Source organism: Aquarana catesbeiana, linkage group LG07 (genome assembly GCF_042186555.1).
Source record: "Aquarana catesbeiana isolate 2022-GZ linkage group LG07, ASM4218655v1, whole genome shotgun sequence".
Lineage (NCBI taxonomy): Eukaryota > Metazoa > Chordata > Amphibia > Anura > Ranidae > Aquarana > Aquarana catesbeiana.
The window spans coordinates 287,716,002-287,738,540 of NC_133330.1; the positions used below are offsets into that span (position 1 = coordinate 287,716,002).

At 42.9% G+C, this 22,539-nt stretch overlaps 1 protein-coding gene across 1 annotated transcript in view; it reads right to left on the minus strand.

Annotated features, from left to right (window-relative positions):
- Positions 1 to 22,539, minus strand: part of CIMAP2 (ciliary microtubule associated protein 2) — a 37,098-nt gene that overhangs the window by 13,428 nt on the left and 1,131 nt on the right. The window contains exons 2-8 of the mRNA XM_073593457.1: positions 15,731 to 15,818; positions 10,973 to 11,143; positions 10,764 to 10,886; positions 8,219 to 8,356; positions 8,006 to 8,149; positions 5,615 to 5,782; positions 4,579 to 4,707 (exon numbers count right to left, since the gene is read on the minus strand). Coding sequence (XP_073449558.1) covers positions 4,579 to 4,707; positions 5,615 to 5,782; positions 8,006 to 8,149; positions 8,219 to 8,356; positions 10,764 to 10,886; positions 10,973 to 11,143; positions 15,731 to 15,818 — 961 coding nt within the window. The remainder of the gene's footprint in view (positions 1 to 4,578; positions 4,708 to 5,614; positions 5,783 to 8,005; positions 8,150 to 8,218; positions 8,357 to 10,763; positions 10,887 to 10,972; positions 11,144 to 15,730; positions 15,819 to 22,539) is intronic.

Consider the following 22,539-nt stretch of genomic DNA (forward strand, 5'->3'; position numbering starts at 1 on the left):
GAAGTTTTCTAAAAAATAAAAGAGCGCCACACCCCGGAGATCTGTACACTGCCCTACATACTACTGACCCCTGTAAACTGTCCTACATATTACTGACCCCTGTACACTGTCCTACATACTACTGACCCCTGTAAACTGTCCTACATATTACTGACCCCTGTACACTGTCCTACATATTACTGACCCCTGTACACTGTCTTACATATTACTGACCTCTGTACACTGTCCTACATATTACTGACCCCTGTACACTGCCCTACATACTACTGACCCCTGTACACTGTCCTACATACTACTGACCCCTGTACATTGTTCTACATACTACTGACCCCTGTAAACTGTCCTACATATTACTGACCCCTGTACACTGTCCTACATACTACTGACCCCTGTAAACTGTCCTACATATTACTGACCCCTGTAAACTGTCCTACATATTACTGACCCCTGTAAACTGTCCTACATATTACTGACCCCTGTACACTGTCCTACATACTACTGACCCCTGTAAACTGTCCTACATATTACTGACCCCTGTACACTGTCCTACATATTACTGACCCCTGTACACTGTCCTACATATTACTGACCCCTGTACACTGTCTTACATATTACTGACCTCTGTACACTGTCCTACATATTACTGACCCCTGTACACTGCCCTACATACTACTGACACCTGTACACTGTCCTACATACTACTAACCCCTGCACACTGCCCTACATACTACTGACCGCTGCACACTGCCCTACCTCCTACTGACCTCTGCACACTGCCCTACATACTACTGACCTCTATACACTGCTCTACATACTACTGACCTCTGTACACTGTCCTACATACTACTGACCTCTATACACTGCTCTACATACTACTGACCTCTGTACACTGTCCTACGTACTACTGACCCCTGTACAATGTCCTGTATACTACTGACCTCTGTACACTGTCCTACGTACTACTGACCCCTGTATAATGTCCTGTATACTACTGACCTCTGTACACTGTCCTACGTACTACTGACCCCTGTATAATGTCCTGTATACTACTGACCTCTGTACACTGTCCTACGTACTACTGACCTCTGTACACTGTCCTGTATACTACTGACCCCTGTACACTGCTCTACATACTACTGACCTCTGTACACTGTCCTGTATACTACTGACCCCTGTACACTGCTCTACATACTACTGACCCCTGTACACTGCCCTGCATACTACTGGCCAGTACTCAGAACAGATAGCCAGGCTAGCACTGGGACCAGCTAGGCCTCACACTAGTCAAGCAAGTCAGCCTGCAGTTCCAGTTGTTCTGCATTCATGATAGACTCCATCAGGCTTGTGAAGGGTGATCAATTACACTCCAGACATGACAAAAATGTTGAATGCCGAGTTTCTCGCTGAAAATTTTAAGGTAGGCTAAGTTTAAAATGTTTACAGTGACATTTGTTTTATTATATTTTTCTAAGTTCTCTTCGTGCCATCCTTAGGCTCGGTTCACACAGGGGCGACTTGTCAGGCGACCTAGTCGCCTGACAAGTCGCCTCCCGTTCTGTGCTACGGAACCATTCTAATAGGAGCGACGCAAGTCGCTCCGACTTAGAAAAAGGTTCCTGTACTACTTTGGGGGCGACTTGCATAGACTTCTATGCAGAAGTCGTTTTGCAAGTCGCCTCGGAAGTCGTTTGCAGGTCGCCTCGCTGAGGCGACCTGCAAGTCGTGCCGCCCCTGTGTGAACCGGCACTTACTGTTGATTGGAAGTTTTCTAAAAAATAAAAGAGCGCTACACCCCGGAGATCTTCAATTTCTTCCATGTTGTCCAGGTAGATCTCCACCTCTTGGGCCTCTTGCACACTGTAGCTTGAAAAATCTCAGTACAGTGAGTTTTTTTACTGATCTAAAATGCAGCCCTTTGTTTACAATGTGCCTGTACACACAGGCACCTAAACAAGCGCTGCGTATTCTTTAGTAAAGAAAAAAAAATAGAAATGTCTGCATTCCCTGGTCAATATTCTGCACCGGTATGTGCAAATACGCACAAATACGTGCGTATGAGCATAAATAATAATGCATTTTTCCTTGGAATGTATTGTGCGTGTGATGAATAGGTGTATAAAGTGATGATTTTAAATGTGTGGCCATTTTTCTCTTTTTTTGTAATTTCGTTGTGGATTTTCTTATTCGCAATAACAAGAAATCTCTATCTATCATCTATCTATATACAGTGTGTATATATATATATATATATATATATATATATATATATATAGCGGCACTCACAGGTCTTGAAAGGTGAACACACGACGGCGGTTTAATTTGACATTTCAACAAGGTACAAGCTCCCTCCTGGGGAAGACGAGCTTGTGCCTCGTCAAAACATTGAATTCAACTGCCATAGTGCATTCACCTTTCAAGACCTGTGAGTGCCACTCTCTTTTTGTGTGTGTGTGTGTATATATGTATACATGTGTATATATACATACACAGTATCTCACAAAAGTGAGTACACCCCTCACAATTTTGTAAATATTTTATTATATCTTTTCATGTGACAACACTGAAGAAATGACACTTTGCTACAATGTAAAGTAGTGAGTGTACAGCTTGTATAACAGTGTAAATTTGCTGCCCCCTCAAAATAATTCAACACACAGCCATTAATGTCTAAACCGCTGGCAACAAAAGTGAGTACATCCCTAAGTGAAAATGTCCAAATTGGCCCCAATTAGCCGTTTTCTCTCTCCGGTGTCATGTGACTCATTAGTGTTACAAGGTCTCAGGTGTGAATGGGGAGCAGGTGTGTTAAATTTGGTGTTATCACTCTCACTCTCTTATACTGGTCACTGGAAGTTCAACATGGCACCTCATGGCAAAGAACTCTATAAGGATCTGAAAAAAAGAATTGTTGCTCTACATAAAGATGGCCTAGGCTATAAGAAGATTGCCAAGACCCTGAAACTGAGCTGCAGCACAGTGGCCAAGACCATACAGCCAATTAACAGGACAGGTTCCACTCAGAACAGGCCTCGCCATGGTCGACCAAAGAAGTTGAGTGCACGTGCTCAGCATCATATCCAGAGGTTGTCTTTGGGAAATAGACGTATGAGTGCTGCCAGCATTGCTGCAGGCAGAGGTTGAAGGGGTGGGGGGTCAGCCTTTCAGTGCTCAGACCATACGCCACACACTGCATCAAATTGGTCTGCATGGCTGTGATCCCAGAAGGAAGGCTCTTCTAAAGATGATGCACAAGAATGCCCGCAAACAGTGTGCTGAAGACAAGCAGACTAAGGACATGGATTACTGGAACCATGTCCTGTGGTCTGATGAGACCAAGATAAACTTATTTGGTTCAGATGGTGTCAAGTGTGTGTGACGGCAACCAGGTGAGGAGTACAAAGACAAGTGTGTCTTGCCTACAGTCAAGCATGGTGGTGGGGGTGTCATGGTCTGGGGCTGCATGAGTGCTGCTGTCACTGGGGAGCTACAGTTCATTGAGGGAACCATGAATGCCAACATGTACTGTGACATACTGAAGCAGAACATGATCCCCTCCCTTCGGAGACTGGGCCGCAGGGCAGTATTTCAATATGATAACGACCCCAAACACACCTCCAAGACGACCACTGCCTTGCTAAAGAGGCTGAGGGTTAAGGTGATGGACTGGCCAAGCATGTCTCCAGACCTAAACCCTATTGAGCATCTGTGGGGCATCCTCAAATGGAAGGTAGAGGAGTGCAAGGTCTCTAACATCCACCAGCTCCGTGATGTCGTCATGGAGGAGAGGAAGAGGACTCCAGTGGCAACCTGTGAAGCTCTAGTGAACTCCATGCCCAAGAGGGTTAAAGCAGGGCTGGAAAATAATGGTGGCCACACAAAATATTGACACTTTGGGCCCAATTTGTATATTTTCACTTAGGGGTGTACTCACTTTTGTTGCCAGCGGTTTAGACATTAATGGCTGTGTGTTGAGTTATTTTGAGGGGACAGCAAATTTACACTTATACAAGCTGTACACTCACTAATTTACATTGTGTTATTTCTTCAGTGTTGTCACATGAAAAGATAGAATAAAATATTTAAAAAATGTAAGGGATGTACTCACTTTTGTGAGATACTGTATGTATGTATATATATATACATATATATATATATATATATATATATATATATATATATACATATATACATATGTAAAATGTCTGGAAACCCATTCAATTAGCAGATCTGGATTAAATAAATTAGTTGATGCAATCATGGCATCATTGAATGCTCCAGTGAGCAATTTTTCAGAATTTTGTAGAAACATGCAAACAAAAATCGAACGGTGTATGGCCAGCTTTAGAAGTGCTTATCATTGCTCCCTAGGGTGATTTTAAATGGGTCAATATGCATCAGAACATTGCATTGGCTAAGGGGCTTGATTACACTATATGTCCAATCCAAAGTACAATTCCAGAATTAAAGTGCAAACATGGGGCTGTACATGTATAATGACAAATATTTTGAGATGACTAACAGTAACAAAGCATGCAAATTACAAAAAGTAAAATAAAATCTTATAGATAATTCACTTACAGAACTTCCAAAAAGTAATCGGCATGATTTTTTTTCAAATCTTTTTGCAGAGGTTAGGAATGGGGCTGATGATTGTCTTACTGTTTTAAAGAGTGTTTTTGTGTCATACGATCCGGGCCCTGGAGAATCCTGGTGAAAAAAAAAAAAAAGACATTCCAGCTACATAGACAAAAATCATGAAAACACATAATGCATACATAGCACTGATTCCATAGCACTGATTCCATACATAGCACTGATTCCATATCCATCAAATTAGAATCCCGGTGTTGATATAAGACAGCACCAGTGCACTCGTACACATTAACAAAATGTACACAATCACATATACAATGTATTTATGTCACAAAACATGCTCTCAATGGGCACTTTGCCAGGTAAAATCCAATTTGATTTGCATCGTTCTATGTACACTCTAGTCTAGAGCATCTTTTCTCAACTGTTTGACCCCAGTGGAACCCCTAATTTTCTGGTCTCAAGAAATCCTTACTAAAACCAATTAATTGGAAGTCAATAAAAAGAATGCAACCTTAAAGTAGTGATGAGAATGCCAACATTACAGACAGCCCAAAAGATCACTTGTGTACTGCTGATGGCTTTGCTAAGTGGTGTTGGCCCAGGAACTACGCAGGCACCAACAAATGGTAGGACAATCAACCACAGTTTAAGGAATCCCCAATGACCTCTGGAGGAACCTTAGGGCTGCACAGAACCCTGGTTGAAAATGGCTGCTCTAGAGACTGTAGTTTATGAAAATCCTAGGAAGTTCCTGAGGTGCTGCAACCACCATGTACAAACAACTTTTCCCTGGTCAAATCACTTAGATCAGGCACTTTTCCTGTTTCAATGTCTGGTTAAACACCACAAGACCTCCTAACCAACTCTGCATGCTTTATGTACTAAGTAGTAGCCACACAATTCATATTTTAGCTGTTAGCATTATAATGCAAGTGTACCTAATGTAGTAGTCACTGAGTGTTTGCGCTGACCACCAACAAGAATGTTTTTAGCAACCTATACAATGCATGAAACTTACAACCGGCCGAGGCCAGTGATTGAGGGAGCTGCATAATATTCTCTCAGTTGGGACTTTCGGATACTGAGCAATCTTGCCAAAATGTCCATGTTTCTTCTGATGCTCGCCCTCGAATTCTTCAATAAATGATTTTACTTTATATTGTCCTGGTTCAGATGGAGTACGTTTCTGGGGATAAATCAAAGGATGCCTGAATATTGCTGAACATTAAAGTATTGAATTTTTTTTTTTTTAATCTATTTAAACAGTTTAAAACATTAGTGCTGACAATACGTTAGAAATTTCATCTACTTTTATTTACCTTTTTATTGAATGACTATCAATGTTGAGAAATGATCGAAGATGTTGGTGTCAGGTTGGCTTGATGCATTTGGTCGTTTTTGGAAAAGCTACCTAAAATTAAATATGGATCCTTCTGGAGATGCTCACAGTTCCCTGACCATGGCAGGGTAAGACTATAAATCAAGCAGTAACTTATGCCGCGTACACACGATCGGATTTTCCGACGGGAAATGTTGAGCTTGTTGGCAGTAAGTCCGACCGTGTGTATGCTCCATCGGACATTTGTTATCGGACTTTCCCCCAACAAATGTTGGCTAGCATGCTCTCAAATTTTCCGCCAACAAATGTGTGTTGTCGGACGTTCCGATCGTGTGTACACAAGTCCGTCCGACAAAATCCAAAGTACAAATACGCATGCTTGGAATCGAGAACGAGCCGGAAGCGCTCGGTCTTGTACAACTAGCATTCGTAATGGAGATATCACGTACGTCTTGTACACCACTACGTTCGTAATTGTTGGCCAACATTTGTGTGACCGTGTGTATGCAAGACAAGTTGGAGCCAAAACCCTTTGAACAAAATTCCACGGTTTTGTTGTCAGAAAGTCCGATCGTGTGTACGGGGCATTACAGTAACAAGTTACAATAATCTTTTCTTTTAGGGTGATAAATTCTAATACAAATTTGTGTGAGGATGCTGTATGAGCTTTCCATTGAAGACCACACAAGGACCAGGGACCGAATAGGCAGGTATATACATACTCATTGTGCACTATGGGGGGGGTTCAGTGACAGTAATTGATGGTTATCTTGACTATAATGCAATGTTTAAACTGCCTACCTAAGTAATTGTTTTTGATATCTTTTTAAGAATATATGAGGCAAGTAGTTGATACACTGTTTTTTTAAGTGATATTAAAGACTTTCTTTTAAAAAAATAAAATAAAAATAACAAACATATCGTACTCCCCTGTTCTCTGAAGTGGTTTTGCACAGAGCAGCCCTGATCCTCCTCTTCTCGGGTCCCTCGCCTGCACTCTTGGCCCCTTCCTCCTGCCGTGTGCCCCCAGAGCAAGCAGCTTGCAATGGCTCCCGCTGCTATCTCAGCCAATGAGGAAGGAGAGTCCCCGGAGAGCCGAGGCTCTCGTGCACATTGATGGATTGAGATGGGGCTCAGGTAAGTATTTGGGGGGGGGGGGGGCTGGGGGAGCTGCTACACACAGAAGTACACAGATATAATGAATGAAGGTAAAAAACCTTGAGCCTTTAGAACCACTTTAAATACAGCTCATTTGCATTAAAAGCTTAAAAATGGACAAACATTTTTAATACGCATTTTTTTTCAAAATTAAAGCATTTTTTTGTAATTATTGTTTCTTTACACCCCATATTGCACTGTTTCAGCTGGCACTGTGTCTCTCTGTGTGAGGCTCAGTGACAACTACACCCAGCAGTTTGTACGTCATATGATTCCTATGACTGGCTTGTTACTTAGAAACTAAGCATACTGGAATTTTATTTGCGATCAGCAGCTGTCAGTGACCATGCAGTCTTACAGCTAGGAGAGTGCACAGGTACACGCTCCAAGTTCTACAATGGAGTACAGATTAAGGGCCATTTTACTTTGCAGCGCTGCGGTTTGGCAGGTTACCTGCGGTTTCCCATAGTCTTTCTATTATGTCCTGCATTTTTAGAGCTTAGCTTTTTCTGAAAGTGTACCAAAAGTCCTGCATGCTGCATCTTTGGTTCGCTTTTAGAAAACGCACCAAAAAGTGTGGGACATACTAGAAAGTCTATGGAAAACTATGGGTAACCATCTTGAGAAACCGTGGGTACACCCGCGCTGCAGCCAAATCGCAGAGCAGCAATGTGAAATGGCCCTAATGCACTCTCAGCCTGAGATTGTTAATCTGCAGTGTGACTCTAGAAAAATACAGAGGCTGTTCTACAAATTTATATATTTTATACAATAACAAAAACATGAAAGAGCAAGTGTGTAAACTGTAAAGGTCACATCAAAAAGCTAACAGGTAATAGTGAAATGAAATGAAAACATGTGCTCAATAAAAAATACACTATACAGTACTTTCCCTTTAAAATTTTTACTTACAGGGGTAGCAAAGTATCCATACTGAATGGGCTGAGATCTTGATCCAGTAAACACGTCATAAGGACCTCGTTTTCCAACAGTATGTTGCAAAACTTCGTTAGTGGAATTTTTCAAGTTGTATGTCCCTGGTCCCAGCCCGGAGCCCTGGATTAAGAGCAATACATTAGAAAACCACAATTTATAAGATCTCTCAGTCATGCAGTAATCACTTACCTTGATGACATCTGAATTACATTTGCCGGCTTCAGTATCCATAATGCCCTTGGAGCTGGCAGACTTAGTGGCCCTTTCTTCTATCAGTGAGTATGGGTTCCCTCCTGTACCATAACTTCCAGGTCCAGGGAAACAATCCTACACAGAGAAGAAAATACACAGAAAATACACAGTATATTGGTCACAGGTTACAAAGATTACAAGTATTTATATGCATGTATGCATTTTCGGGATTGTAGGTATATGTGACACATCCACTTTAACATGTGTGGTTTTCAAACAATGCGGTGTTAGTTACCACAGTGTTATGTATATGTTGTTAATGTATATGTGGGTAAATTATTTATGTAAACACGATCACTAAAACCTCATGAGTTAACACTGAAATGTTCTAATGCAGGGGTGTCCAAACTTTTTTCCAAGAGGGCCAGATTTGATGAAGTGAACATGCGTGAGGGCCGACTATTTTGCCTGACATTCTTTGAAACAATAAAATTTGGTCTAAGTGTGTTCGTCTGAACAAATACACTGCCCAACAAGAATTCTCTTACCTTTGTGGCTGTGTGTGGTGAAGAGATGAGCTTGGGCATGTTATATGTGTATATATATATATATATATATATATATATATATATATATATATATATATATATAAAATCTCTTTTGTGGCCCCCAATGAATCCCCGAGCGCCGCTCAGGACTAAGGATGAGCTCATACGTGTTTTTTGGATATACCGTATTTATCGGCATATAACACGCACCCCAAACTCACTCATCCATGCCTTTATGGACCTTGCTTTGTGCACTGGTCCAAATCAGTTGGTGGAGGGGGAATTATGGTGTGGGGTTGTTTTTCAGGGATTTGCCTTTTAGTTCCAGTGAAGGGAACTCCTATATTTAGACATTTTGGGCAATTTCATGTTCCCAACTTTGTGGCAACAGTTTGGGGATGGCCCCTTCATGTTCCAACATGTTGCGCACCAGTGCACAAAGCAAGCACCATAAAGACATGGATGAGCGAGTTTGGGGTGGAGGAACTTGACTGGCCTGCACAGAGTCCTGACCTCAACCTGATAGAACACCTTTGGGGATGAATTATAGCGGAGACTGCGAGCCAGGCCTTCTCATCCACATTAGTGCCTGACCTCACAAATGCGTTTCTGGAAGAATGGTCAAACATTCCCATAGACACACTCCTAAACCTTGTGGACAGCCTTCCCAGAATAGTAGAAGCTGTTATAGCTGCAAAGGGTGGACCAACTCAATATCAAACCCTACGGACTAAGACTGGGATGGCAGTAAAGTTCATGTGCGTGTAAAGGCAGCATTCCAATACTTTTGGTAATATAGTGTATGTAGTAATAGGTCAAAAGCGTATTTACTCTTTAATTTGGGACCAACAAAAGCAATGGCTGCAGGTTCTTATGAAGAAAAACTCTTTAGAATGATACCAAACGACCAGCCCTCTTCAGCAATCCACTCCTCTCAATACAGGATATAAAGTGCTCAGTCCGGTGTCTGTACAGGGTGTCGGCAGAAAGGAATCTCCACACCCACTTGGAAGTGACACTCGGAGTGGGGATTCCTTTCCAGTGACACCCTGTACAGAAACCGGACTGAGCAATATATATTTATTTTTCACCAAAAAACATTGTTTTTTTTTTTTATAAATAATAATTTCACATTTTTTATTTTCTTGGTAGCGCTGAAAAGTTACCCCATGATGTGCCCACTCAATCTACTCTCCCATCGCTATGCAGAAAAAAAACCCACAAGTGAGTCTGGAATAAGGAGGTTCTATCATAATGGGATAACATGGAATAACATAAAAACCAAAAAATAGCACCTTTATTAGGAATTAGCATCTTTGTTTGTTTGTTATTTATTTTAATATCAAGTGGTCAAAGGGGATAGGATAAAATGGAAAACCTACTTCATATGTTTAAAGTCTAAAATGTATTCAGAGCACTGAACCCTGGATAAGCTACTCCTTCCCATCCTTACTGCCAACCAGTTATGGTCGTTTATAAGTGTCGCCTGCGCCGGTCCTGAGTCCGCGATACCCTCTTCCTCTCTTGATTTATCCTCTCTTCTTTTTTGCTTTCCCCTCTCTTCTTTTCTTATTCCTCGTTCTTTCTTTCTCCTACTAGATGATACTTGTCATTGGAGATTGTCACCCCTTAGAGGACAGCTAATGCAATGATAGAGATGGTGGCTTTGACTATCCTACTGGTCCTCTTTAGTTTTGGTTAGAACTTGCCTATTTGTACTTGTACCTACATGTGACTGTTTAGCTCCGCCCCTGCATGGGCAAACCATGAGCTTGTCATGATCAATACTAAGTTACTTTCTACCTATGTTCACTTATTATTACATAGGAATGATCGCCTATTACATACATTGATTTGCTCTTTACTACTTGTATGCATTGTATTATTGCATTCCTTTAAAACTTTACAAAAAAAATTGATATTGTGAAAAAAAACAAAAAAAAAACAGAAACTATATTAACATCACTAATACCTTACTTATTAAAGTACCCCACCTTGATATTCTCTTTAAAACGGACTTCTCTAGTGTTGCACGTTCCTCGCACACTGGATGGCTTCTCTTCCATTAGATCAGTAAATGACTTGATGTTGTAGCGGCCAGGACCCATGTTCTGCTTCTAAAGGAAGACAGCACACATACTATTTAAAACCCCTATTAATATTTCCTAGGGGATACGAGGGCAATCATCATTCATCATCTCACCAGCCAGCGGTTCCTCTCCCATGTCTCCCTGTAGAGAAAATGTGGCATCTCGGTCAGCTTTTCTGTTTCCACTGCTCTTTTCCATCCAGGAGCTGACGCTTTTCTCTCCAGGACAGAAGCACTGAAATCTCCTGGAGCAGGGTCATAGGTCCCGGGTCCCAGTCTTCTTCCCTGGATCAGGGCCACAATCAGTCCCAGTGAAGGTCATACATATTCAGAATTCTTAAAGTGGAACTAAAGCCTGCATCATGGTAGGTGGGCTTGTGCCATAGCGTGTACATACAGTAAGAACAGCATATTTGCACATTATGGGGGTTATTTACAAAAGGCAAATCCACTTTGCACTACAAGTGCAAACTACAAGTGCAAAGTGCACTTGAAATTGCACTGAAAGTGCACTTGGAAGTGCAGTCGCTGTAAATCTGAGGGGTAGATCTGAAATGAGGGGAAGCTCTGCTGATTTTATTATCCAATCATGTGCAAGCTAAAATGCTGTTTTTTTATTTTCCTTGCATGTCCCCCTCGGATCTACAGCGACTGCACTTCCAAGTGCACTTTTTAAGTGCACTTGCAGTGAACTTGTAGTGCAAAGTGGATTTGCTTTTAGTAAATAACCCCCCATGTCACACTAACTGCACAAAGTGCAACCCCCCAGCAATGTATTACGCAATTTCCCTAGTCACTCAGTCATCACTGTGGGTATTTTTGACTAGTCTTTTTCCAAGTTGAGCATCTTTGGCCACCTTGATCCCCCCCCCCCCCCCCCCCCAGGATGATATACGCTCCAATGCATGCACCACCTAAGGCATGCTGAGATTGTACAGTAAGTTCTGCATACGCAGTCCAGTGCACATTTACAAGAACATTTGTTCATAAACGACCTGGAGGATGGGATAAATAGTTCAATCTCTGTATTTGCAGACGATACTAAGCTAAGCAGGGCAATAACTTCTCCGCAGGATGTGGAAATCTTGCAAAAAGACCTGAACAAATTAATGGGGTGGGCGACTACATGGCAAATGAGGTTCAATGTAGAAAAATTTAAAATAATGCATTTGGGTGGCAAAAATATGAATGCAATCTATACACTGGGGGGAGAACCTCTGGGGGAATCTAGGATGGAAAAGGACCTGGGGGTCCTAGTAGATGATAGGCTCAGCAATGACATGCAATGCCAAGCTGCTGCTAATAAAGCAAACAGAATATTGGCATGCATTAAAAGGGGGATCAACTGCAGAGATAAAACGATAATTCTCCCGCTCTACAAGACTCTGGTCCGCCCGCACCTAGAGTATGCTGTCCAGTTCTGGGCACCAGTCCTCAGGAAGGATGTACTGGAAATGGAGCGAGTACAAAGAAGGGCAACAAAGCTAATAAAGGGTCTGGAGGATATTAGTTATGAGGAAAGGTTGTGAGCGTTGAACTTATTCTCTCTGGAGAAGAGACGCTTGAGAGGGGATATGATTTCAATTTACAAATACTGTACTGGTGACCCCACAATAGGGATAAAACTTTTTCGCAGAAGAGAGTTTAATAAGACTCGTGGCCACTCATTACAATTAGAAGAAAAGAGGTTTAACCTTAAACTACGTAGAGGGTTCTTTACTGTAAGAGCGGCAAGGATGTGGAATTCCCTTCCACAGGCGGTGGTCTCAGCGGGGAGCATTGATAGCTTCAAGAAACTATTAGATAATCACCTGAATGACTGCAATATATAGGGATATGTAATGTAATACTGACACATAATCACACACATAGGTTGGACTTGATGGACTTGTGTCTTTTTTCAACCTCACCTACTATGTAACTATGTAACATTGCTGGGAGGCAAAATAAGAGCTTTCATTGCAGAAGAGACATTGAGGTTGATTTACTAAAGGCAAATAGACTGCAGTCAAAGTGCAGTTGCTCCAGAGCTTAGTAAATGAGGTAATGTTTCACTTTGCAAAGAATACCAAATTATGTGCAAGGGAAATTAAAAAAAAAATAATTTTTTCTTGCACAGGATTGGATGATGAAAGTCAGCAGAGCTTCCCCTCATTCACTAAGCTCTGTAGCAACTGCACTTGCAGCGTGCTACTGGACTTTACAAAGTGCACAATCTATTTGCCTTTAGTAAATCAACCCCACAGAGTCTTCTCTGTAATAAAAGCCTACCTGCCTGCAATTTTTTGAAACAGCCTTTAGTTCTGCCTTAAAGGCCAACTATATATATTCATTTGTGTTCTTGTTATATGCAGACCAAGCTGTCCAGCAAGACTGGTGGTTACAGGGGCTGGGTCAAACTATATAATATTGACTGGGGAGCTCACAATAGTCAGATTTTAGAAATATGGTTTAAATCTTTTTTCCAGCACTGAGAGCAGCACTGAGAGACCAGGAGCCTCCATCTAATAATCCTTCTGATCATCCTTTCCAAAGTTCTGGTTGGGTGAGCTCCCTGTGTGCGGGCACAGTGTACACCTGGTGCATACACAATAGGGTGCTGCTGGCATTGTGCTCGGCCAGCACATGAGCAGTACTGTCCATCAGCCCTTCTGTGCCAATGTCCGGCCAGTGCAGGAATGTGGACACAACACAGTGAATGCACTTGCTGAACACAACAGCAGTGACCTCTACTCTCACACACTAGGTGGACAAAGTACCAGAGTGCAACAAAGATGGCGGCCCATATTGCGCATGCCTGTACATTGGGGTGGCACCAAGACTGCACAAAACTGGGGAGTGAAAGCAATGGTGACACAAGATTTGCAACTACATTCATTCCTTTATTTTATTTTGTTAAAGTGGAGTTCCCCCCAAAAGTGGAACTTCCACTCATCAGATCCCCCCCCCCTCCGGTGACACAGTTGGCACCTTTCAGGGGGGAGGGGGGTACAGATACCTGTATATTACAGGTATCTGTACCCACTTCCGGCATAGATAGCCGCAGAATCTGCGGTTATTTACGCCACTTCCTGCTCCCTCCCCGCTGCCTGCTGGGAAACACACGGGTCCCAGAGGCAGCAGGGACCATCCGTATTGCGCTGCGCGACTCGCGCATGCGCAGTAGGGAACCGGGAAGTGAAGCCGCACGGCTTCACTTCCTGATTCCCTTACCGAAGATGGAGGCGGCAGCACCCGAGGACGGAGAGACGCTTCAGCCTCGGGTGCCGACATCGCGGGCGCCCTGGACAGGTAAGTGTCCATGTTTTAAAAGTCAGCAGCTGCAGTATTTGTAGCTGCTGACTTTTAAAAAAAAAATTTTCGGCGGCGCTCCGCTTTAAATGGGGTTTCATATCACTTTAAAGACCATTTAAAACTACATGTCCATCTAATGCCGCATACACACGACCGGACTTTACGGCATACTTGGTCCGGTGATCCTGAGTCTGTCGGACAATTCGATTATGTGTGGGCTCCAGCGGATTTTTTTTTCTCAAAAGTTTGACGGACCTAGAAATGAAACATGTTTCAAATCTGTCCAACGGACTCAAGTCCGGTCGAAAAGTCCGCTCGTCTGTATGCTAGTCCGACGGACAAAAAACGACGCTAGGGCAGCTATTGGCTACTGGCTATGAACTTCCTTGTTTTAGTCCGGTCGTACGCCATCACGTACGAATCCGTCGGACTTTGGTTGATCGTGTGTAGGCAAGTCCGTTCATTCGGAAAGTCCGTCGTAATGTCCGTCGAAAAGTCCGCAGGACAAAGTCTGCCGTAAAGTCCACTGGTGTGTACGAGGCATAAGACTACCCTGTCCACACAGTAACTGCTGCTGTACAATTTCAATGCAAACAAACAGTGTTGTCACCCTGATGAAGGAACTGGAAAATGAACAGATCTACTGAGGCTCGATTCACACCTATGCATGTTGCTTTTGAGCGTTTTTGGAGTTTTTTTTTTCATGCTTGCCACATTTTTGAGCAGCGTTTTTGCCGCGTTTTTGCCGCGTTTTGCATTTTTTTTTTTTTTTTTTTACAGTTTTTTTTTACAGTCTTAAAAAAAAAAATTAAAAAAAAAAACGGCAAAAACGCATCAAAAACGCACCAAAAACGCATCAAAAACGCTGCAAAAACGGTGCACTTGCGTTTTTGATGCTTGTCCATTGAATTCTATTACATGCAAAACGCTGCATTTTGCATGAAAAAAAGTCCCTGACCCTTTCCAAAAATGCAGAGATACGAAAAAGCATTGATGTGAACATGTTCCATAGGAACCCATGTTAAAAAATTCCCATGCATTTCTGCAAAATGCAAAATGCATCAAAAAAACGCGCTAGTGTGAATGGAGCCTAAAAGGATATTGTGAGATCTCAAATAAAACAGTTCATGTTCAAGCTGTGTAACTTAGCTAGTCTTGTCCGGTTCTTAGTTACAATATATGGGTTATATCAGGGATCTTCCAACTACGGCCCTCCAGCTGTTGCGGAACTACACATCCCATGAGGCATTGTAAAACTCTGACATTCACAGACATGACTAGGCATGATGGGAATTGTAGTTCCTGAACAACTGGAGGGCCGCAGTTTGAAGAACTCCGGGTTATAATATCTGATATCTGAAGGTCCAGACTGACGAAAGCACTCAAGCGGAGTGTGGGACGTTTTGTTAAAGATATAAACAGGTAATAATAAGACTGTTACATGGGAGTGGGAACTGCTAAATTATTTAGAGAAAGAATGACGTTAGTGAGTTCACACTTGACAGTCGTTGAAGAAATGGACTGCAGGACCAATCATGGTGGGTTTATGTAGAAATGTGAATCTTTATTGTTACTCACTTGCTCAGATGTTGCTCTCCTGCAGTGTGATACCTGGGTGTAGGTGCCAGGCTTCTTATATATTGGGTGAATTGCTGACACATCAAACCTGGGGAGTAAACAATCTAAAATAAACATCATTTGTGTAGAAAGTTTAGGTAAATCTAGGCTAAGCCTAACCCTAAAATGCCTTTCACACGGACTGTCCGAGTAGGTTCGCCTGTCAGTTTTTCAGGCGGGCTTGATTGGACCATCCATTCACCCCTATGGAGCGGCGGATGTCAGCGGTGACATGTCCGCTGACATCTGCTGATATCCGATCTGATCCTGTCCGCCAAATCCAGACAGATGTTGGTCCTATTTTCCATCCATCTGGTGAATTTTGGGCTGAATTAAGACCTGAAACGGACCAAATGACACACAGGACTCATGTGCAATTCGCACCGGAGCCGATGCAGAGATGTGTGAACCGGCTCTATAGAGAACCGGTCCAAATCTCCTGCTATGCGAATTAGATGCGGGGAAATCCACATCCAATTTTCAATAGTGTGAACCCAGCCTTAAACATAAAACATAGTTTTGATGAGTTATGGTAAAGCAGTTTCAATTTTATCTCATTTAACTTTGGGATCATCGTTAAGGCTGACCATACATTATACAATTTTTTGCTTCAATTTCCTTTCAATTTACCTTCAACTATGTAGTGCAAGGGACTGCCTGATTGCATTCAAATTGAAAGTGTTTAGGTTTGATCACATATTATGGTTTTGGTAAATCTAAAGGAAAATTGTACAAGAAAATTGTATAATGTATGGTCAACCTAAGGGAAGTGAGAAAGCCCAACTCAGTGTGCTAAAAGTCCAGTGTGCCCCCATATACAGTTATGGCAACTTATTCTGGCTGGCTGTGGAGTGGAGATGAAGAGCGTGGCTGCTCCTCTACTCCAGGTATGTAACATGCTTACCCCATACCTGGAACTCCCCTTTAATTGAGTATTAAACAAAGCCAAAATCATAATAAAATATTGCAGCTTACCAATTCTGATGTGATGTGATGGCTGCATTCAATTTTCTTTCTTTTTTTTTAGCTTTTTTCCTTTGTTGTCACATTGTGATTCAGCTAGTAACAAAATTTCCTGCCTTAGGATGTCTCCACTCAACTGGAGGAGTCCAGGCTCCTTTAGAAAAAAATAAAAGTCAGCAGCTGCAAATACTGTAGTTGCTGACTTTTATTATTAGGATATTTACCTGTCCACGAATTCAGCGGTGTCTTCATTTTTCAGATCAGATGTTGCCGCTGCCGCCATCTCAGCTAAGGGAAACCAGCAGTGAAGCCTTGCGTCTTCACAGCCGGCTCCATACTGCGCATGCACAAAGTGCGCTGCACTTTATGAATGGCCCAGCGGTTGGGGAAGGAGGAAGGGGGGCTGAACTTCCAGGTGAGCCAGCTGGAAGTGGGAGAGGATACCTATAAACCCCCCCCCCCGAAAGGTGCCAAATGTGGCAGAGAAGGAGGCAAACAAGCAGAGCTTCTCTTTTTGGGTGGAGCTCCACTTTAAAATCAGACTTTGGCTAACAATTTTTTAAAGCAGATCTAAAGTAAAAAAAAAAAGAATACAAACAGGCTTTTATTGCAGAAGAGACATGCAATGTCTTTTCTGCAATAAAATAATGATTAAGCACAAGATGTATGTGTGAAACGCGTCTATGTGACCATTTGTAGGAGTATTTGGTGTTATCCCTGTGAACAATAAAAGGCAATCTAGAGTTCTGGATGTGCAGCCATTTCTTTCTTCTTTCCACTAAAATAAACTTACCTGCCTGTTTGCAGTTTTCTGTAGCATGTACACTGAGCTGCACGAGAAGCTGAGCTGTGTGCCAGTGTACTGGGATCAATGACTCCTGCGCATGCGCAGAAGTGATGTCATCCCGCACTGGCCAAACAGGATGACTGTAGACTGACACCTGGAAGAAGCTGGGGAGAAGACGCAGGCGCTAGTGAGAGACCTTGCAGGTGTTGGAACTTTGGAGAAGAGGTGAGTGAGGATAATGATGCCTAAACATTTTTTACCTTGCAAGGAATGCATTAAGTTAAAAAAAAAAAAAAAATAGGCTTTAGAACCATTTCAAGTCTGCCCCAAATGCTTTTGATGGTTTTCACAGCTCCGTCTTGTCCCCTAGGATGGACCAGTCATTAGGACAAGCGCCTCCTAGCAGTACGGGAGTGAACACCATACTTATGAGCCCCATACAAGCGCAGCGCTATCTCTTGTCACAGCAAGATCATCTGCTCAGCAGACAGCGCAATGCGCATGTGCGCATTGTGTTATGGTGATGAAAGGTACAGACAGGCTAATGCGTTTCACATCAATATAGATGCTTAATCATAGCTGATTAAGCATCTATATTGATGTGAAAGACATTAGCCTGTCTGTACCTTTCATCACCATAACGTAAGAGATGTTGGATCTTCTACACTGTTTTGCCACGAATAAAAGGTGTTATTCAGAGTGCGGCCGTTCAGCTGTTTTCTTCAATTTTCTACACAAATGGCCTACAGGTATGGGAAATACATATATGCACATTTTTAAACTCGGATTAGTTGAAAATGATGGAATGGTGTCTATGGACTGCATAGAGTATTTTTCATAAAGGTGAACTTTAAAGTGTTACTTATTCCTCCTCTCCATTACAGCCAAGGAAGTGGCTATTTTACCCTCTTTTTGATCTGCAGTTGCCATGGTGCTGCACATGTGATCAGCTATGACACCAATCATTTGATGGCTTGACAGTTCTATTGAGTAGGGATGAGCTCAGGTGTGTTCAGATATGAGCTCAAACCTGTGTGAGCTATCCTTCCAGTAATCTGTCAAAGTGGACAGCCAATCATAGGCGGCGGAGGCATTTGCCACCACGCAGGCATGCGTATGCAAGGGACTTTAATACATGCAGGGGGAGGGGGGGGGGGGAATACCTCCACTGCCTATGACTGGCTGTCCGCTTTGACAGCTTCCCAGCAGGATAGCTCAGGCAGGTTGGTACTCGTGTCTGAACACACCTGAGCTAATCCCTTCTGTTGAGAGCTAACACAAGCACATTAGTAACTGTAAGGCCTCATGTACACTGCTGCTAAACAGACGTTAAGACCCCTTTCACACTGAGGGCATTTTTCAGGCACTTTAGCGCTAAACATATCGCCTGTAAAGCGCCTGAAAAAAGCCTCAGCTGCAATCCCAGTGTGAAGGCCCGAGGGCTTTCACACTGGGGCGCTGCGCTGGCAGGACATCAAAAAAAGTCCTGCAAGCAGCTTCTGTACAGCGCTGTAGGAGCGGTGAATACACCGCTCCTAAAGTGCCCCTGCCCATTGAAATCAATGGGCAGCGCCGCTGAACCACCACAGGCGGTTTTAATCCTTTTTTGTCCGCTAGTGGGGGGTTAAAAGCGCCCCGCTAGCAGCCGAAAAGTGCTGCAAAAACAACAGTCAAGCGCCACTAAAAAAGGCGGTGTTTTACTGCCGAAGCCCGGGCGCTGGCAGTGTGAAAGTGCCCTTAGGAGCAGTTGGGCATTTTTTTCAACTGCTCCTGAACTCTCCTCTATGTTATCTTATCAGTACATGTACACAGGGGTGTTTATAGTCGTTTCTAGGCACTTGAGTTTAGAGGCCTTTTTTGGAAAGCAAAAAAATGAGTTCAGACGCTAAGCTTAGAAGTATTTCAAGCGGCAATCACTTCTAAACGCGGCTAAATGTGGTAACTCGCGTTTAGCCGCGTTTCATTTACGGGCCTTTTTCATTTTTGGCTATTTTGAAAGAAAAAAAAAAAAATATATATATATATAGATATATCTGTCTATAGATATATCTATAGATATATCTATAGATAGATATATCTATCTATAGATATAGATATATATCAAACGCTTCTAAACGCAAACGCGCCAAAACGCCGCTAAACGCAGCATGTAAACACGGCAAAACGGACGTTTTAAACGTGGGTTACTATCTGTCAAATTAAATCGTTCAGGAGAGGTTGTAAAAATGTCCCATGTACATGCCTAACAGTTATCAGTCACAGCATGCCTTTGATGTAACTGATTTGGGAGACAGTTAAATCAATGGGTTTAGTTCCACTTTATAACCCGCTGTCGACCAGCCGCTGTCTTTATATAGTGGCAGGTTGGCACGGTGTAGGTGTACGTCGGCCGCTTTAAGAGCTGTGGGAGGCGGCCACCCACGATCACTCCACAGAGAGCCAGAACAGGGATCAATGTAAACGGACAGATCCCCGTCATGACAGGGGAGGAGGGATAGATATGCTGTTCCTAGTGATTAGGAACAACATCTCCCTCCTCCTCCAGTCAGTCCCATCCCCCCACAGTTAGAAACACCTTCCAGTGAACACATTTAACCCTTGATTGCCACCTAGTGTTAACCCCTTCCCTGCCAGTGACATTTACACAGTAATCAGTGCATTTTTATAGCACTGATCGCGGTATAAAGGTCAATGGTCCCAAAAAAGTGTCAAAAGTTCTGCTCTGTCCGCTGCAATGTCGCATTCCTGCTAAAAATTGCTGATCACCGCCATTACTAGTAAAAAAAATTAATAATAATAAAGATCCCCTATTTTGCAGACGCTATAACTTTTGTGCAAACCAATCAATATACGCTTATTGCGATTTCTTTTACCAAAAATATGTAGAAGATTATATATTGGCCTAAACTGATGAAGAAATGTGGTTTTGTTTTGTTTTTTGGGATATTTATTATAGCAAAAAGTAAAAAATATTGTTTTTATTTTTCAAAATTGTCAGTCTTTTTTTGTTTATAGCGCAAAAAATAAAAACCGCTGAGGTGATCAAATACCACCAAAAGAAAGTTCTACTTGTAGGAAAAAAAGGACGTCAATTTTGTTTGTGTACAGCGTCGCACGACTGTGCAATTGTCAGTTAAAGCGACGCAGTGCCGAATCGCAAAAAATAGCCTGGTCAGGAAGTGGGTAAATCCTTCAGGGGCTGAAGTGGTTAAGCAGTTACAATGACAGTTTGTTTTGTTCCTTTTGGGATCTGGAAAAGGAAGTTGATAAAAAAACTAACTGACCGCCTGGATCACCAGGTGCAAAAAAGGAAAAAAGTCTAAAAATAGGAAACTCATGCATGCAACCATGACATCTAAGAATTGGTAAGTTGGAATATACCTTTATACCAAAAGCAAAAAAAAAAATTGTTGCTGTAACTGGATTTTATGCCCAGGTTCTTCCGGGTGGTGCTGTTTTTCCATCTTGATTGGCCACCACGGGATGACATCACTTCTGCGCACGTAGAGGAGTCCTTCATTCCAGCACACATTCTGCAGAAGACTGCACGCAAGCAGTTCGATTTATTTTATTGCAGAAGAGACATTGCATGTCTCTTCTGCCATAAAGAGCCTGCCTGATCATAAGGTTTTCTTTCACTTTACCTCCCCTTTAAAATATGTTAGCTGGAGTTCATAATTCATTTGTTAGTCCATCTAGAGCACATGTGTCAAACACAAGGCCCTGCAGGCCATTTCATGTGGCCCTCGCACCTCTCCTGCAGCTGCGGTAACTCCGTAGTTTCTGCCCCCACCTTGTCCCAGCAAAGAGGAGGACAGAACTCCTCCTCCAGATCCCGCACTTCTCCGTGCAGCTGTAGAGAGGCACGTCTCAGCAGGGAGGAGGACAGAACTCCTGCTACAGATCCTGCGCCTTTCTGTGCAGCCACACCACCCCCTCATCTGGTCCCCTGGTCTCAGCATTCAGCAGACTCCAGCAGCTGATTCCAGCCCTCCTCTGGTCCTCCTCCATCCTCCTCCAGACCCTTCGCTTTCTGTTTCCAAGCTCCGCCCCCCAACTTCTTCCCGGCAGCAGCACAAGGTAAAGAGGGTGCACTGTGATGTAGGGGAGGGTGGGGGACTCTTGACTTCTGATGATGGTGGGGGCTCTTGACGTCTAATGTAAGGGGGAATGGTGTGCTCTGGACATTTAGTCTTAAAGGTAACCTTGAGGGCAATCATAATGCTGATGTGGCCCACGATGAAACTGAGTTGGACTCCCCTGATCTAAGGCCTCATGCAAACTGCAGCTGTCAAATGTCTCTCTTTCAGGCATTTGACTTTTTTTCTTCCCCTAAACCAGTGGTTCTCAACCTTTCTAGTGCCGTGACCCCTTGATAAAATTTCCTAAGTTGTGGGGACCCCAACAGTAAAATTATTTTCGTAGCGTGGGTTGTCAGCTCCCAAGGCAAGACAAGTCATTTGTGCCCCTAACCCATGGACATTTAGTGCTCCCTGAGTCCCTTCCACTCGTACAGTATTAAAACCCCTTATGGTACATTTTAGGATGTACTACTCTTTCTCTTTGTTCTCCTTTCTTTCCCTTTTACCTCTCTCTATCCTAATTTCTTGCCCCCCCCCCCCCCCCCATCCTTCTCTCTAGTTGTCTTTCTTGTTCTTTCTCTTATTTCTTTCTCTCCCTTTTTCTTTGTTCCTCCCCCTCTTTTCCTCTCCCTTCCATGTATTCTCTATTTTTATTCCTTCTCTTACTCCTTGGTGGGGAGAATGGGATGAGTGGCAATGCTGGCAGTTATAATACAATAAAATACAAGAGGATTAAGAGGGCCCTGCTCAGAAGAGCTTACAATCTAATAGGGTGGGGCAGGTGGTACAAAAGGTTGTAACTGTGGGGAATGAGCTGATGGAAGTGGTAGGAGATTAGTTGGAGACGTGATAGGCTTTCCTGAAGAGATGAGTTTTCAGGGATCGCCTGAAGGTAGCAAGAGTAGAGGATAGCCGGACAGGTGGAGGTAGCGAGTTCC